The sequence below is a fragment of the Schistocerca americana genome, chromosome 6 (assembly GCF_021461395.2).
Source record: "Schistocerca americana isolate TAMUIC-IGC-003095 chromosome 6, iqSchAmer2.1, whole genome shotgun sequence".
Lineage (NCBI taxonomy): Eukaryota > Metazoa > Arthropoda > Insecta > Orthoptera > Acrididae > Schistocerca > Schistocerca americana.
This window is the reverse complement of record NC_060124.1, coordinates 365,172,963-365,186,748: the sequence shown is the minus strand read 5'-3', so window position 1 is coordinate 365,186,748 and position 13,786 is coordinate 365,172,963. Positions and strand designations below refer to the sequence as shown.

Here is a 13,786-nt window from a genome sequence, read left to right as displayed (position 1 = left end):
GAAGTCTCATTCTGGTCAGTCTGTACAATGTTCTACAACTTACAATACACTTACAGAGAATAGCCATATTCAGTAGAAAATAACACCATTTTAACAAAGAATTGGAGAGTTACTACTGATATGGAGCGTAGGCGTTCCCTGCTCTCAGGCTGGAAGCTCCTGAAGTTTTGTCAGATATGTGGCTGAAGACCTGTGGACGTCGTTTGACGCAAATGTCGGCCGCTGTGGCCGAGAGGCCGAGCGGTTGTAGGCGCTTCAATGCGGAACCGCGCGACCGCTACGGTCACAGGTTCGAATCCTGCCTCGAGCATGGATGTGTGTGATGTCCTTAGGTTAGTTAGGTTTAACTAGTTCTAAGTTCTAGGGGACTGATGACCTCAGATGTTAAGTCCCATAGTGCTCAGAGCCATTTGAACCATTTTTTGACGCAAATGAAACAAGATTAGCTATTACTCCGAGGTCGCTGTGTTAGCCTGTAGTATAGGCCGGCGTCTCTTGGTCTGACGGGTTGCCGGCACATAGATCTTAGGCGCTTCACGTGCGCACATGCCTTGCATCTGATATTTATGGACACCTCTCTGTGCTAAAGGAATGCTGGGCCGTGGGGACTTAGCACAGGAGCGGGAGAGCATAAGAGAAGTATGGTGTTACATGTTCTACTTGGGTTTCCATTGTCCTTTTCGTCACCCACATGCGTCTGTGTTAATCCAGTTGTTTACAGCTATAGCAAAATGAGAATGAGAGAGATGGCTTTTATATTTACCGAGTGGACCCGCAGGCTGGTCTGAGCAGACGGTGTGGGTGTTGCAGGGTGTCGGAGTGGGCGGCCATGGGATGACGCTGCTGCAGCGCAGTTCGTCGAGCCTGGAGCTGAGCCAGCAGGAGCACGGGCCCGCGCCGGCCCTCGGCCTCTGCCCGCCCGCCCCCGCCGCCCCCGGGGGCGGACACGGGCTGGGGGCGGGCCCCGCCGCCCACGCGCTGCCGCTCCGCACCGCCGGCCGCCAGTACGGTAGCCACGGCTCCATAGACGTCGTCGCGTAAGTACGCTTTGTCTGCCTCTATTGCATTAACTGAAGCGATCGATGCCGCTTAACTAACGCCTTATAGCCGCCACACTTCGAACTACACTAAGATCAGCCATACACCGCAGTCTACATTCCAAATACTGGTATAGCCATCAAAGAAATGTTGACAGTGTTCTGTTCTTTCTACTTCCCAACATACAGGGTGACAATTACTGAACTGTAATACAAAAAAAGGTCAATACACTACTGGGCATTTAAATTGCCACACCACGAAGATGACGTGCTACAGACGCGAAATTTAACCGACAGGAAGTAGATGCTGTGATGCTATGATTAGCATTTCAGAGCATTCACACAAGATTGGCGCCGGTGGCAACACCTATAACGTGCTGACATGACGAAAGTTTCCAACCAATTTCTCGTACACAAACAGCAGTTGACCGGCGTTGCCTGCTGAAACGTTGTTGTGATGCCTCGTGTAAGGAGGGGAAATGCGTACCATCACGTTTCCGACTTTGATAAAGGTCGGATTGTAGCCTATGGCGATTGCGGTTTATCGTATCGCGACATTGCTGCTCGCAGGATATGGAATCGGTGGGTTCAGGAGGGTAATACGGAACGCCGTGCTGGATCCCAACGGCCTCGTATCACTAACAGTCGAGATGACAGGCATCTTATCCGCATGGCAGTAACGGATCGTGCAGCCACGTCTCGATCCCCGAGTCAACAGATGGGGACGTTTGCAAGATAACAACCATCTGCACGAACAGTTCGACGACGTTTGCAGCAGCATGGACTATCAGCTCGGAGACCATGGCTGAGGTTACCATGGCGCTTCATCACAGACAGGAACGCCAGCGATGGTGTACTAAACGACGAACCTGGCTGCACGAATGGCAAAACGTCATTTTTTCGGATTAATCCAGGTTCTGTTTACAGCATCATGATGGTCGCATCCGTGTTTGGCAACATCGCGGTGAACGCACATTGGAAGCGTGTATTCGACATCGCCATTCATATGTGTTACGACCCGTGGCTCTACCCTTCATTCGATTCCTGCGAAACCCTACATTTCAGCAGGATAATGCACGACGGCATGTGACATGTGCAGGTCCTGTACGTGCCTTTCTGGATACAGAAAATGTTCGACTTCTGCACTGGCCAGCACATTCGCCAGATGTCTCACCAACTGAAAACGTCTGGTCAATGGTGCCCGAGTAACTGGCTCGTCACAATACGCCAGACACTACTCTTGATGAACTGTTGTATCGTGTTGAAGCTGCATGGGCAGCTGTACCTGTACACGCCATCCAAGCTCTGTTTGACTCAATGCCCAGGCGTGTCAAGGCCGTTATTACGGCCAGAGGTGGTTGTTTTGGGTATTGATTTCTCAGGATCTTTGCACCCAAATTGCATGAAAATGTAATCACATGTCAGTTCTAGTATAATATATTTCTCCAATGAATACCCGTTTATCATCTGCATTTGTTCTTGGTGTGCGGTGAACGCACATTGGAAGCGTGTATTCGCCATCGCCATACTGGCGTATCACCCGGCGTGTTGGTATGGGTTGCCATTGGATACACGTCTCGGTCACCTCTTGTTCGCATTGACTGCACTTTGAACGGTGGACGTTACATTTCAGATGTGTTACGACGTGGTTACGACCCGTGGCTCTACACTTCATTGGATCCCTGCGAAACCTTTTTTTTTTATTTTTTTTTTCTTCCCATCAGTCTACTGACTGGTCTGATGCGGCCCGCCACGAATTCCTTTCCTGTGCTAACCTCTTCATCTCAGAGTAGCACTTGCAACTTACGTCCTCAATTATTTTCTTGACGTATTCCAATCTCTGTCTTCCTCTACAGTTTTTGCCCTCTACAGCTGCCTCTAGTACCATGGAAGTCATTCCCTCATGTCTTAGCAGATGTCCTATCCTCCTGTCGCTTCTCCTTATCAGTGTTTTCCACATATTCCTTTCCTCTCCGATTCTGCGTAGAACCTCCTCATTCCTTACCTTATCAGTCCACCTAATTTTCAACATTCGTCTATAGCACCACATCTCAAATGCTTCGATTCTCTTCTGTTCCGGTTTTCCCACAGTCCATGTTTCACTACCATACAATGCTGTACTCCAGACGTACATCCTCAGAAATTTCTTCCTCAAATTAAGGCCGGTATTTGATATTAGTAGACTTTTCTTGGCCAGAAATGCCTTTTTTGACATAGCGAGTCTGCTTTTGATGTCCTCCTTGCTCCGTCCGTCATTGGTTATTTTACTGCCTAGGTAGCAGAATTCCTTAACTTAATTGACTTCGTGACCATCAATCCTGATAAGTTTCTCGCTGTTCTCATTTCTACTACTTCTCATTACCTTCGTCTTTCTCCGATTTACTCTCAAACCATACTGTGTACTCATTAGACTGTTCATTCCGTTCAGCACATCATTTAATTCTTCTTCACTTTCACTCAGGATAGCAATGTCATCAGCGAATCGTATCATTGATACCTTTTCATCTTGTATTTTAATTCCACTCCTGAACCTTTCTTTTATTTCCATCATTGCTTCCTCGATGTACAGATTGAAGAGTAGGGGCGAAAGGCTACAGCCTTGTCTTACACACTTCTTAATACGAGCACTTCGTTCTTGATCGTCCACTCTTATTATTCCCTCTTGGTTGTTGTACATATTGTATATGACCCGTCTCTCCCTATAGCTTACCCCTACATTTTTCAGAATCTCAAACAGCTTGCACCATTTTATATCGTCGAACGCTTTTTCCAAGTCGACAAATCCTATGAAAGTGTCCTGATTTTTCTTTAGCCTTGCTTCCACTATTAGGCTCAACGTCAGAATTGCCTCTCTCGTCCCTTTACTTTTCCTAAAGCCAAACTGATCGTCACCTAGCGCATTCTCAATTTCCTTTTCCATTCTTCTGTATATTATTCTTGTAAGCAGCTTCGATGCATGAGCTGTTAAGCTGATTGTGCGATAATTCTCACACTTGTCAGCTCTTGCCGTCTTCGAAATTGTGTGGATGATGCTTTTCCGAAAGTCAGATGGTATGTCACCAGACTCATCAAATATTCTACACACCAACGTGAATAGTCGCTTTGTTGCCACTTCCCCAATGATTTTAGAAATTCTGATGGAATGTTATCTATCCCTTTTGCCTTATTTGACCGTAAGTCCTCCAAAGCTCTTTTGTATTCCGATTCTAATACTGGATCCCCTGTCTCTTCTAAATCGACTCTTGTTTCTTCTTCTATCACATCAGACAAATCTTCACCCTCATAGAGGCTTTCAATGTGTTCTTTCCACCTATCTGCTCTCTCCTCTGCATTGAACAGTGGAATTCCCGTTGCACTCTTAATGTTACCACCGTTGCTTTTAATGTCATCAAAGGTTGTTTTGACTTTCCTGTATGCTGAGTCTGTCCTTCCGACAATCATATCTTTTTCGATGTCTTCACATTTTTCCTGCAGCCATTTCGTCTTAGCTTCCCTGTTGTTCCTATTTATTTCATTCCTCAGCGACTTGTATTTCTGTATTCCTGATTTTCCCAGAACATGTTTGCACTTCCTCCTTTCATCAATCAACTGAAGTATTTCTTCTTTTACCCATGGTTTCTTCGCAGCTACCTTCTTTGTAGCTATGTTTTCCTTCCCAACTTGTGTGATGGCCCTTTTTAGAGATGTCCATTCCTCTTCAACTGTACTGCCTACTGCGCTATTCCTTATTGCTGTATCTATGGCGTTAAAGAACTTCAAACGTATCTCGTCATTCCTTAGTACTTCCGTATCCCACTTCTTTGCGCATTGATTTTTTCTGACTAATGTCTTGAACTTCAGCCTACTCTTCATCACTACTATATTGTGATCTGAGTCTATATCTGCTCCTGGGTACGCTTTACAATCCAGTATCTGATTTCGGAATCCCTGTCTGACCATGATGTAAGCTAATTGAAATCTTCCCGTATCTCCCGGCCTTTTCCAAGTATACCTCCTCCTCTTGTGATTCTTGAACAGGGTATTCGCTATTACTAGCTGAAACTTGTTACAGAACTCAATTAGTCTTTCTCCTCTTTCATTCCTTGTCCCAAGCCCATATTCTCCTGTAACCTTTTCTTCTACTCCTTCCCCTACAACTGCATTCCAGTCGCCCATGACTATTAGATTTTCGTCCCCCTTTACATACCGCATTACCCTTTCAATATCCTCATGCACTTTCTCTATCTTCAGCTTGCGACGTCGGCATGTATACCTGAACTATCGTTGTCGGTGTTGGTCTGCTGTCGATTCTGATTAGAACAACCCGGTCACTGAACTGTTCACAGTAACACACCCTCTGCCCTACCTTCCTATTCATAACGAATCCTACACCTGTTACACCATTTTCTGCTGCTGTTGATATTACCCGATACTCATCTGACCAGAAATCCTCGTCTCCCTTCCACTTCACTTCACTGACCCCTACTATATCTAGGTTGAGCGTTTTCATTTCCCTTCTCAGATTTTCTAGTTTCCCTACCACGTTCAAGCTTCTGACATTCCACGCCCCGACTCGTAGAACGTTATCCTTTCGTTGATTATTCAATCTTTTTCTCATGGTAACCTCCCCCTTGGCAGTCCCCTCCCGGAGATCCGAATGGGGGACTATTCCGGAATCTTTTGCCAATGGAGAGATCATCATGACACTTCTTCAATTACAGGCCACATGTCCTGTTGATACACGTTACGCATCATTTCAGCATGATAATGCACGACCGCATGTTGCAGGTCCTGTATGGGCCTTTCTGGACACAGAAAATGTTCGACTGCTGCAATGGCCAGCACATTCTCCAGATCTCTCAGCAATTGAAAACGTCTGGTCAATGGTGGCCGAGCAACTGGCTCGCCGCAATACGCCAGTCACTACTCTTGATGAACTGTGGTATCGTGTTGAGGCTGCGTGGGCAGCTGTACCTGTACACGCCATCCAAGCTCTGTTTGACTCAATGCACATGCGTATCAAGGCCGTTATTAGGGCTAGAGGTTGTTGTAATGGGTAATGATTTCTCAGGATCTATGCACCCAAATTGCGTGAAAATGTTATCACATGTGAGTTCTAGTATGATATATTTGTCCAATGAATACCCTTTTATCATCTGCATTTCTTCTTGGTGTAGCAATTTTAATGGCCAGTAGTGTTTAATTGTCCGGTATAACATGAAGATGAGTGCGAGATACGCTGTCGAAATATAATGTTACGGAAACAACTGTACACCCGAGAGCAATTAACAACGAATTCGAGTTGACAAAGCTGTGTGACTCTCCCTGGTATATTGCTCGAGCTAGCGGATGTGCTGCTGGGTTTCCTGTGGATCCACTGTGAGTTGTGGAGGCGAAGCGACCGTGCGCCGGCACCGTGCGTGCACATCTGATAGGACGGCCGGACTAATTCGTCTTGGGTGCGTGCGCTCTTTCCAGCGGCCTGCGCTTCCGGCTTTCGGCCTCTCGCCCGCTCATTACATTAGCGCAGCCCCGCGGGAGACCACATGTCAGGATGGGCTGGACATCCACGCAGCGCGCGTGTTCGCTGCTAGCTGGCGTTCAGGTAATGACGGCTCGTTAAAGGAAGAACGCTGCGCTCTGCTCTCATAGGGGAGAGCTCAAGAGGAAAGTATTGCTCAGCCCAACAAGAGAGCACACCAGTGGTTTTGGAGCGCTGTGCGCTATCTGATCAAAAGCCCCGGACGCCTATTAGTGGTCATTAATGGTGGGGTGTGTCCTCCCTCCCCCTTTGTGATGGCATCAGCTCTGCTGGGTACAAATTTGATGGGGTGTCTGAATGTCCCAGCAGGAATTGCAGCCCATTCTTCCTAAACAGTCGAAACCAGAAAATGTAGTGATGTTTGATGGTGGGGTATGTAGCGAAGTCGACGTTCTAACTCAACCCAAAGGTGCGCCATTGGGTTCAGGTAGTGACTCTGGGCAGTATTCGTATCCTTCCGCATTTAGCATTCTCACAGCTGAACACGAAAGACAGCCCTATACCGGAGCACCACCACCCTCTCCTTATTTCACTATTGGCACTACATATGATGGCACGTAACGGTCTCTAAGCCAAACCCAAACGCCTGCACTCGAACTGCCACATAGTGTAGCGTAGTTCGTTTCCAGTCATCCACTGTACAATGGATTCACTCTTTTCATCACCCGAAGTGTTGCTTAGCAGTGACTACAGAAATCCGTGGCTTACGAGGAGTTCCTTGACCGTTGTACCCCGCTATTTTTAACTCCCTGTGCACAGTCTTGTGATACCTGGATTGGTTGGTTGGTTGTTTTGGGGGAAGGAGACCAGACAGCGAGGTCATCGGTCTCATCGGATTAGGGAAGGAAGTCGGCCGTGCCCTTTGAAAGGAACCATCCCGGCATTTGCCTGGAGCGATTTAGGGAAATCACGGAAAACCTAAATCAGGATGGCCGGACGCGGGAGATACCTGGATTGCTGATGATTCCTTGCGCTGATTTCATGCGTTTGCTAGAGCCACCCACGACATTTTGCGATAATTTCTGTACGTCTTTACATGGAATCTGACCGGTCTTCCTTTAGCTGAGGTTGTTTCTTCGTGTTTGCGTTTCACAAACCCTGGACACATACTTCAGGAAATGGTTCCTCCGCCTAAAGCCTCAGAAAACTGTTACTTCAGCATTCCACATACGGAACAGACACTCTGACTGTAAACCAGAAGCTAAACTCCGAGGACAAACCTTGAAGTACTGCAGCACCCCGAAGTACCTCGAAATAACACTCGATAGGTCTCTAACTTTCCGATAACATCTCTCCAACGTGACCACAAAAGTGAAGACCCATAATAATATTATTCAGAAGCTTGGTGGTACCTCCTGGGGTTGCAGCGCTAAAAAAATGGCTCTAAGCACTATGGGACTTAACTTCTGAGGTCATCAATCCCCTAGAACTTAGAACAAAGCTAGCTAACCTAAGGACATCACACACATCCATGCCCGAGGCAGGATTCGAACCTGCGACCGTAGCGGTCGCGCGGCTCCAGACTGTAGCGCCTAGAACCGCTCAGCCACCCCGGCCGGCTGCAGCGCTCAAACACTAAAATCAACTGCTTTGGCACTATCATACTCTGTCGCTGAATACTGTTGTCCAACTTGGATGAACAGTGCTCACTGTAGCAAGATAGATGTGCAACTAAACCAGACAATGCGACTTATCACAGGCTGCATATGTAGCACTCAAACTACATGGCTACCAGTTTGAAGTAACATCCAACCTGCAGCTCTACGAAGGTCAGATGCTCTCCTGAAGACCTGGAGAAACAATCAGAAGAACCCACAGCTACCCGTACACAGCGATATATTAATAGCAGAACATCAGCGTCTGAACTCAAGAAAACCACCTTGGCGAACTGCACATCATCTTGAAGCCTCCGACTTAAACATCAACGAAATATGAAGAAGTCAGTGGGAAGAATCGTCAGTGTTCAACGGTCATCTGGTTTTGCAATGTAACCGTCTATATCGCTTAATATGTTCTCATTTATTACGTTTTGGCTCTCAGTTGCAGTTGACGCAGATTGTGCTAAAGAGGAGTTCCTATATAAACTGCTTCGAGAACAAAACATTAAAATTATTGGAACTGCCCAAATCAGGTGCTTCGGCAAAGATATTAGCCTTCTCGATTCTGTATGGCATAGGTTAGACAAACCCGAAACAGGCAGAGGAAGATGTTCACAAGGAAGGATCGCCATCTTTCATACAAAACAACTGGGCACTGTAAGACTTGACTCAGGAGAAAAACTGAACACCCACCAAGCTGTTGTCCTAAAACTAGTAAGTAAATATAGGAAATCGATCAGCTTCGCAACTGTATAATTATATGCCTCCCATTGAGGATCTTCCATCAGATCTCTTTTATTACGTCCCTACACTTGGCCCAGCATTCACCACAAGAGATCTTAATACGAGAACCACTGTTCTGTTCGTGGCGACAAAACCAACAACAAAAGCAGCGATCTCCTCATAGCAATTCTAAACGACAGTCCGATACACCTAGAAAATAATTCACTTAATTTCATCAATCACACTGGAACCTCCATGGTTGATCACATTATTTGCACACTGCAAATTGCTAGTCGTTGCAGTGAAGTGGAAGTAGTTGATAGCATTCCTGGCGACCACATCCTCATCATCATAAAAACAACGGCTATTACCCACGTCAAAAATGACAACAACAATTGGAAAACTTTCATCACCTCCAAAAACTTTAATATAGAACACTCCGTAACAGAATATTTAAGCAAAAAGTCCTAAACGGCAGCCATTAATGCTACGGAAGACTTTGACAACTACAACCAGATAATCGTCCAAATGTTACAATCTACTGTCACTAACAATGTACCAAAGAAAACCATCATAGGCGTCCTACACATAGTCTTAACCCAAACAAAGAAAAAAGAAAATTATTTACACAAATTACACGACAACCTAATGAAAGGGCTATGGAACCGTATCGATAACCAAGTTAGATGAGACATTCGTCAGTTCAGAGTAAATACATGGAAATCCTAGTCACAACGACTTCACCCACGTACGTCCCACTCGTTTTTGGAATAATTTCAAGAAAACTATGGGCAAAACCGTTACCGAAGAACCGTCTTTACAAATCTATGACCACATCACGGCGGATGAAAGGGAGTAGGCTGAAATATTCAGCAATTTACTCGAAAAAAATACACGATCATTCACAGCATCCTAAATTTTACGACAATCACGAGGAGATCATTATTAGGCAAACTCATTCACTTCTGTACGAAAATACCACACCGGCTGATCCTCTACTATTGAAGGAAATAACAGGATATGCGAGAGCCTCTGTCATACTAAACTGAAAAATGCAGCTTCTGGAAATGACAGCATTGGACGATTTTATCTCAAGCTACTTCTATCACAGGGACTTGCTCAAACACTAAAACCTTTATTTAATGCAGCCTTAACTCAAAAATCTGTACCATCCCAATGGAAACATGCACATATTATAATGGTTCCGAAATGTGGAAAATCCAAGAACAACCATAACTGTTACACAATACAGACCTAAGACATCAGGAAAACCCAAAAACAACCATAACTCACACAGAATACATACCTATCACATTACTTCCAATAACTGGCAAAGCCTCTGAGTCAATAATTAACAACAGGCTACAAAAGTTTGCAGAAGACAACAGCATTATACCACATGAACCAGCTGGTTTCAGAAACAGTCACAGTACCGCTTATACGTTATTAAGACTAACTGGCAAAGTAAGCAGGAGGCTGCAACTTAACAGATACGACTGTTGCCCTCTTTCTGGACAAAGAGGTGGGACTTCTTCATAAAATGCTAAAATCCAACTTCCGACCTGAAATAGTTCAATTAAAAGCTCACCTCGTTGGAAATAGAAAAGTACGAGTTGGGGATCAAAAATCGCCCTACTTCACGCCCAAAGTGGGAGTGTCTCACGGTGTCGTGATCTCCCCACTGTTATATACGACATATACAGCTGACATCCCAAGACTCAGGTGGTGAAATGAAGGCATAGCTCTGTATGCGACACCACTTCCTGGAGTCATGCACCCACCTGCAATGCAATCAATGAACAAGCCAGCAGCTACCTCAGCAAGCTTGAAACTACCTCAGCAAACTTGAAACCTGGTTCAATAAATGGACAATCCGACCTAATCCAACCATAAGTTAACTTATCCTATTTACACATAGACATCTTTCAGAATGCCAACAACATGACCCCCACAAACTCAACATTCGGCTTTGGGGACAAGAAATTACTCCACAACCAAAGTTCAGGTATCTTGCAATCTGTACAGAAAGCAGATGGCAGTTACAAGAGTCGAGGGGTATGAAAGGGAAGCAGTGGTTGGGAAGGGAGTGAGACAGGGTTGTAGGCTATCCCCGATGTTATTCATCTGTACATTGAGCAAGCAATAAAGGAAACAAAAGATAAGTTCGGAGTAGGTATTAAAATCCATGGAGAAGAAATAAAAACTTTGAGGTTCGCCGATGACATTGTAATTCCGTCAGAGACAGCAAAGGACCTGGAAGAGCAGTTGAACGGAATGGACAGTGTCTTGAAAGGAGGATATAAGATGAACATCAACAAAAGCAAAACGAAGATAATGGAATGTAGTCGAATTAAATCGGGTGATGCTGCGGGAATTAGATTAGGAAATGAGAGGTTTAAAGTAGCAAATGAGTTTTGCCATTTGGGGAGCAAAATAACTGATGATGGTCGAAGTAGAGAGGATATAAAATGTAGACTGGCAATGGCAAGGAAAGCGTTTCTGAAGGAGAAAAATTTGTTAACATCGAGTATAGATTTAAATGTCAAGAAGTGGTTTCTGAAAGTATTTGTATGGAGTGTAGCCATGTGTGGAAGTGAAACGTGGACGATAAATAGTTTAGACAAGAAGAGAATTGATGCTTTCGAAGTTTGGTGCTACAGAAGAATGCTGAAGATTAGATGGGTAGATCACATAACTAATGAGGAGGTATTGAATAGAATTGGGGAGAAGAGGAGCTTGTGGCACAACTTGACTAGAAGGGATCGGTTGGTAGGACATGGTCTGAGACATCGAGGGATCACCAATTCAGTATTGGATGGCTGCGTGGACGGTAAAAATCGTAGAGGGAGACCAAGAGATGAATACACTAAGCAGATTCAGAAGGATGTAGGCTGCAGCAGGTACTGGGAGATGATGAAGCTTGCACAGGATAGAGTAGCATGGAGAGCTGCATCAAACCAGTCTCAGGACTGAAGACCACAACAACAACACATCTAGATGAACTCTTAAACTGGCAGAAAAACAGAACTGAAAAATTAATGAAGCTAAAAGCTAACTCCGTTTAGGACGTTTCATGAAATACCGAGCACGTGGATTGGAGCAACCAGTTGCCCTTCTTACATACAAAGTATTTGTCCGACCCATTCTCGAATGTGCATCTCAAGCATGGATTATGTCATCTAACCAACCTAAGGATGCTTCGAATAACTGAAAATCTGCGCTATGACTTCCAACAAATTTCATTCTCGAAACACTTAAAACCAATAACATGTTAGACAGAATAAAAGAATAAATCACCATATTCTGGCTCAGCAGACTAAATAACAACAGATTTACAATATCACTGTTGCAGCACGATCTTACAACGTTTCGTTTTCCGAAATTGGAATATACATTTTGTCCTTACATTATTCTCGAAGCTGTATCGAATTCACGGCAACATAATACTCTGGAAAACGAAGAAATCAATGAAATCTTCAACAGACTAAGAACGCCTACAAGGATTTGCGATGATGTAGCAGCCTCCATATAGAAAGAGCAACTTACCGAAAAAAATTTCTTCAATCAACCCCTAAAGAAGAAGACAATATTCTCTACATCGACTATATTTTCAAGTTCCCCATCTTCTACAGAATTAGATAGAAAATTTCTACATCAACAGCCTGCCAAGATCACAGTATAACATTATCAAATGGTTCAAATGGCTCTAAGCACTATGGGACGTAACATCTGAGGTCATCAGTGCTCTAGACTTAGAACTACTTAAACCTAACTAACCTAAGGACATCACACACATCCATGCTCGAGGCAGGATTCCAACCTGCAACCGTAGCAGCAGCGCGGTTCCAGACTGAAGCACCTAGAACCGCTGGGCCACAACAGTGTGCATAACATCATCGAGACTACTGAGATAATATGAAGATACATAAGCCGAACAACTGGCAACCAATCTCAGCTGGTGTTTTTTCGATCGAGATATTTTCCCCTCAATCATAAGTCAAATACCGGCATTAGGAATGAAGGAAACTTAATGAAGAACATCTTCCTCTCAGTTGTCCATCTCACCCAACTGTCGTAAAGAAATGGTGTCACAAGAGCACAAAATACAACTATTGGCCGAAAACGGCTGTGCTCACCTACAGCCCACCATCTCCTTCAGAGGTGAAAAAAACTCTCTACTGGCGAAATTCTTGGTAGAACCAGCCGATACACACGTTATTAATACTATCAAATAAAGTGATTTATACGTAAAATCTGACGTATGCACGTATTTAGTGTAATTGTGTGATCCTCAGAGTAAAATAATTGTTTATAAACTGTAGACTGGCAATGGCAAGAAAAGAATTCTGAAGAAGAAAAATTTGTTAACATCGAGCATAGATTTAAATGTGAGGAAGTCGTTCCTGAAGGTATAGGATTGGGGAGAAGAGGATTTTGTGGCAGAACGAGATGAATACACTAAGCAGATTCAGAAGGATGTAGGTTGCAGTAGGTACTGGGAGATGAAGAAGCTTGCACGGGATAGAATAGCATGGAGAGCTGCATCAAACCAGTTTCAGGACTGAAGACCACAACAACAACAACAAACTGCTCTCTTCTCATGTCGCGTGTTTATTATAACCTCAGAATTATTTTATGCACTTCGGTGTGTGTATGTTTAGACGTTTGTGAGAAGTTTGGCATTACCTTTTAAACGAAAATATGTTTAAGATTTTTTTTACTTGTTCCACATTCATGAGAACATTTGCAATTAGAATCTATGGAAGGAACTTGAATATGTTTCTGTAAATATGTAGCTATGTTTTCTTTTTTTATGTCATGTTATACATTTTCAGGATCATTTCGCAAAGGATCTGTGGAACGAAAAGTATCATTTTTGCTATGTGACTGTCCTTGAACACGGTACT

General features: G+C 44.3%; 1 protein-coding gene across 1 annotated transcript in view; it reads left to right on the top strand.

The window, feature by feature from the left end:
* The first annotated feature begins 591 nt into the window (after window positions 1–591).
* LOC124620150 (signal-induced proliferation-associated 1-like protein 2) overlaps window positions 592–13,786 on the top strand; it is a 197,508-nt gene continuing 184,313 nt past the window's right edge. The window contains exons 1-2 of the mRNA XM_047146820.1: window positions 592–639; window positions 811–1,037. Of these exons, the coding sequence (XP_047002776.1) occupies window positions 592–639; window positions 811–1,037 (275 nt within the window). The remainder of the gene's footprint in view (window positions 640–810; window positions 1,038–13,786) is intronic.